We start from the raw sequence: 5,097 nt of genomic DNA, 5'->3' as shown, positions 1-5,097 counted from the left end.
ACATCACTGTCTGTATGGCCTCCCATGAGAACCAAGGCGAGAGGACTCACTCATATATAAGGCTATTGAATGAGAAGGGCTGCACTTATTATAACGAACCTGTCTGTTACTTTTTAGACCTGATACAATTTGTATGTTACACACAAGTATGTATTTTGTAATGTACTGTTGTATGTTTTTATATGCTTATTTCCTGTATGTGTGATACTGCAAACAAACGAAGTTCCTTCTCGGAAAAAGAGGGTAAAAATCTAGGCTATCTTGTAAACCAGGGCCTTGTGAAATGATGTGTTTGTGTTTTCCACAGACTCCTTCAGTTGCCGTGAAACGCTCCATTACTGTGAGGAAGCTTGCACCGAGGAAAACACAGGTCAGTTTGAGATGAGAGATTTAATTCGCAGCTAATTAGGGACCATTAATATTAAATTAATTTCCGATCATGTACGTCACTGCTACTAGCCTACATGTCATCACTCCAGTCACATGTGCACATTTTCTTTCAGGTGCTGAACAACAAAGAAAATGCTTTGAGATTGTCTGAAGGCAATGGGCAGAAGGCAAAGATTTCCACCCCAAGACCAGTCCATGTTCCTCCACCAAAGACCACCATGCCCTCTCCTATCCTGGCCCCCTCTCCTATCCTGGCCACCTGTCCCCCTCAGTCCCACACTTCAACAGACCCCCAGGACTCAGTGTGGTCAGAGAAGGTCCGGCGATCCTACAGCCGGCTAAGCCAAGGGGAGCATTCCTTCAACAGTCCCCAGTCACCAGCTCACCAGCGTCGTGAAACCTTTTTTGGGTTTGAGCAGATGCGGACTCCTGAGGTGTTTAAGAAGGTGGAGCAGTCCAGGTCACAGTTCTATGAGTCACTCTGTGAAGTGACCGTGGTAAAGGAGAAGAAGAAGAGGAGGAAGAGGATTCCCGAGTTAAATGTGAGTGGCGGGGGGGGGGGGGGGGGGGGGGGGGGGCAGAGTTTGCTTGCCTTGCTGCTCAATGCTATCAGAGAGAAATAAAAAAATTGCCCAACAAAATTAGGATCAAAAGTGGGTTTATAAATGGTGTATAAAAAAGGTAAAACAGACACATTTCTCAGAAGCAACATTGATGTAACATATAGAGATGCTCCGATCAGGGTTTTTGGTGCCGATCACCGATCACCGATCACTGGAATCAGTGATCTGCCGATCCGATATCACCGATCACCGATCACAGCGTCGAAAATGGCAATTGAAGCATTCTATTTATTGTGTAGCATTATTTATGTTTTTAATTATTCTTAACACCATTGACATTGTATATTAAGTATTCAAATGAAATTAGGAGATGAGAAAGTATCATGAATTGACGACCATCTGTTTTATTGAATTCACAACCACCTGTAGCTTACTTCAGGAAAAACAAATAAAATGTGAAAATAAAAATCATAATAAATAAAATGTACACTGTCACATCAAATGTGCAACATTCCACTCGAATGAGAGGAACTAGGGGCTCTTAGAGAACTTGGAGCTTACTGTAGCTTTCCTGAGGAACAATAAACATACCCAAACTAAACTGCAACATAAACAGGCTATAGCCAAATATAAAATACTGTTTCAAGTCATATTTAGGAGGAGATAAGACAGCAAGTCAGCAATAATCAATAAAACAAAAAAACAAAACATTGCACCTAAGGAGATTTCAGACTCAAACCTTACTTCTGATTAAGCAGCATCACTGGTAGATTAGCCTAGAGAAATACAAGCATCTCAGCGTTTTTGGCACTCAGCCTGTTCCTCTTATCATCTAAAATATGTCCTGCTCTGCTGAAAAGTCGCTCGCTATCTACACTTGTGCAAGATGCACAGAGGAAGACCTAAAACTCACGCGCTAATAGTTGTTATTATGGGCCAAGTGACTTCCTGCTCGCGGGGTCACATGACGTCGCTGAACACTACCTACACTACGCTCGTGAAGTCGCGCTGAAACTCTGACCAGCACTCGTGGAACGCCTCTCGTCCAATCAAAGCACTCGGTCCCTTTATGACGTCGAGCCCAGTGTGCGCTTCGGCGCTCTCTGAGCGAATCGACGAACGCAAGAAAAAATGCCGTATGATATTCGTGGTATTGAAAGACCTTGCGTGCGTTCCTCCCCGAGGTATTTCTTTTGAGCAGACATTACAAACGGCATATTTGTTGTCTCTTTCCGACACTGTGTGATATTTCCAGACTGGCGACGCCATTTTGTAAATCGGTCGGGTTTGATCGGCCGTTTTGAGAACTCCGATCAAAACCGATCAAGGCCATATCGGCCGATACCGATCGGCGCCGATCAGATCGGAGCATCACTAGTAACATATGCTTGATTCAAGTGTGTTTAAGATACAGTTTCTGTACGGAATGAATAGGCTTCAATGGGCAATACAACTACTTGAGGTAAAAAACAACTAGGCTATAAGATGTAAATAGAGCGTAACATAACTCATACGGTATAGGCAAGACCTTCATCTAGGAATTCTATTAAAAACTATTTTCTGTATCGAGAGGGATGGATCATATTAACAAGTGTGCGCTGTACTATTGTAGAAAAACATCTTCACACCTTTTATGTCTTAAATTAACTTTTAAATTTTCTTCCTAACCAGCTGGCAGAGGTAGACAATCTTGCTTCTAAAATGAATGCAGATTTTGAAGAGGCGGAAGGATTTGAGTTGGTGGTGGAATAATCTCCTGGGTCATCCACGAAGAGAAATGGCTTCCTTCCTCCAAATGTTATGTATTGTTTTATGTTTGATGTTTGATTTGAAATTTGTTGAGTTAAAGTAGGATCAATAATATAGAATAAACCATACCGATTTGATGCATACTTACAACATTAGGTTTTCTATCAAATTAAAACGATGTGATTCATTTAGTGATCACCAATATTGTTTTAATATTAGTTGCTGTATTTGAGATGTTCTCATGTCTTTATGTTGATGTTGTCAGTTTTCCTTAGGTATGTGTTATTTTTGAGATATGTGCTGCTGTTCAAGTGTTCAAGTGTTCAAGTGTGATATGTGCTGCTGTTCAAGGGAAATACTTCTGGCATGATGAGCACCACTTTTATTCACATTTAAAGTTGTCTGAATTCCAGAGCATATCCTCTGGTGTTGCATATGAACAACAATATTCAATATTCAATGTTCAATTGAATTTGTGAGGTCCCAACTAATGACATTCATTCATCATTATCGTTTATTCTATTTGGCTGTGGTTTCAATCAAACAATGAATGCTTATATTTTAATGATTCCTCTTCAATTTATATGTGAGATTAGGTTTTATGCATATCATTTCAGAAAGTAACCACCATGTTGTTTGTTTTTACCCAGGAATGCTCACACTGTCGTAATGGATCTCCATCTCTATTTTACAGACTGATAAATGTTCAGAGTTCCAATTACTTTTTCATAGTAAGAACTAGAATCGAATAATATTTTTTTGTCTTTTTTTGTGTGATGTTTCATCAGAATAAGAAATATTGTTATTGTTATTGTAATTCAACATATTAAACATTTAGTTATAAATTCAGAGTTATTTATTTCAGCATATATTTATTTCATGACACTCCCAGTGGGTCAGAGGTTTACATACACTAGCATTACTGTTTGTTTAACTTGGGTCAATTTCCTGTATATACAGGTGCAACTCCCAAAATTAGAATATCATGCAAAAGTTCATTTATTTCAGTAATTCAACTTAAAGTGTTAAACTTAGATATTATATAGACTCATTACATGCAAAGCGAGATATTTAAAGCCTTTATTTGTTATAAATTTGATGATTATGGCTTACAGCTTATGAAAACCCCAAATTAAATATCTCAGAAATGTTTAATATTACATGAAATCAATAAGAACAATGAATAAGTACAATGCAATGAGTCTATATAATATTTAAGTTTAACCCTTTAAGTTGAATTACTGAAATGAATGGACTTTTGCACGATATTCAATTTTTTTGAGTTGCACCTGTATGTATCTATTCTTGCCATTTTTATTTTCTTACTATCCTCTTTTCTCAAATTTTTAAGGCTATATGTAAAGCACTATGAATTGCCCCTGTTGTATGAAATGTGCTATACAAACAAACGTGCCTTGCCTTGCTTACAGGTACACCCCCAATTGACTCAAATGATTTAAAGCAAATTTTAAAGCCAAGACATCCTTTTCTGGAGTTTTCCAAGCTGTTTAAAGGCACAGTCAACATAAGTCTGGTACACACATAAGTGTATGTAAACCTCCAACTTCAACTGTAGCATGTCTGTGTTTTTCATTGTACATTGATTTAACACGTTTTGCATTATTGGAAATGCAGGAAGGAAAAGTCATGCCCTTTTTAACTTCTGAAAAGAGCATTGCTTCTGCAATGATTATACTCATTAACCTCTCCCATTGGCTATATCTGGCCGACCAGTTTCATCATTTTGAATGGCCCAGCCATGACCTTAATTAATATGATTAATAAAAAATCCACTGCAGTATGCTTCCGTTCAATTATGAAAATAAGATAAGACGGTGGTCTCCCAGCAAGACATGATAGTATGCATATTAACCAAAAATCCAGCAATAATTTGATATGGGTAGTTAGCTATGATTTATTGAGATGGCTAAGATTATTTCCTTTTTAAATCACAGCATTTGCCCTTCCACTCATATTTAAAAATGGCCCTCTTCCTTATCGCCAGTATCAATAGGATAGGATTACAGAATGTCCTTACTGTGAGTTCTATAACCTGTAGTTTGGTCTCTCAGGGCCTCCACACTGGGCGATAGAGGTTGCTTTAACCTTCCGTTCTCTTTGCTGTATTGCCATTGGTTGTGAGTGTAGGGCTTAGTTGAATAACGATTCGTCGATTGATTTGGGGAAAGGTGCTTTAGGCGATAGACAATATCAAATATAGCAGGGTTATACAGCTACAGATAAAGTACGGTAGTTATTACTGATGGGATCTAGGAAGAACTCTTTTAAATGTGTGTCTCAAATAGTGTGTCAGGAATATCATCCAGTTAGATGAATGATTAAAATGTATGTATTTTTGGATATTCGATTGTGTCATATCATTGGAAATCAATGT

General features: G+C 38.2%; 1 protein-coding gene across 1 annotated transcript; it reads left to right on the top strand.

Annotated features, from left to right (window-relative positions):
* Nucleotides 1-608: 608 nt before the first annotated feature.
* On the top strand, nt 609-2,705 carry cdca5 (cell division cycle associated 5; the record flags this gene model as incomplete). Its single annotated transcript, XM_080529119.1, has 2 exons — nt 609-932; nt 2,625-2,705. The coding sequence occupies 2 exons, from the start codon at nt 609-611 to the stop codon at nt 2,703-2,705; spliced, it is 405 nt and encodes a 134-aa protein (XP_080385245.1).
* Nucleotides 2,706-5,097: the final 2,392 nt, after the last annotated feature.

Source organism: Nansenia antarctica, assembly GCF_963989245.1.
Source record: "Nansenia antarctica genome assembly, chromosome: 4".
NCBI lineage: Eukaryota > Metazoa > Chordata > Actinopteri > Argentiniformes > Microstomatidae > Nansenia > Nansenia antarctica.
This window is presented reverse-complemented; position numbering and strand designations above follow the sequence as displayed.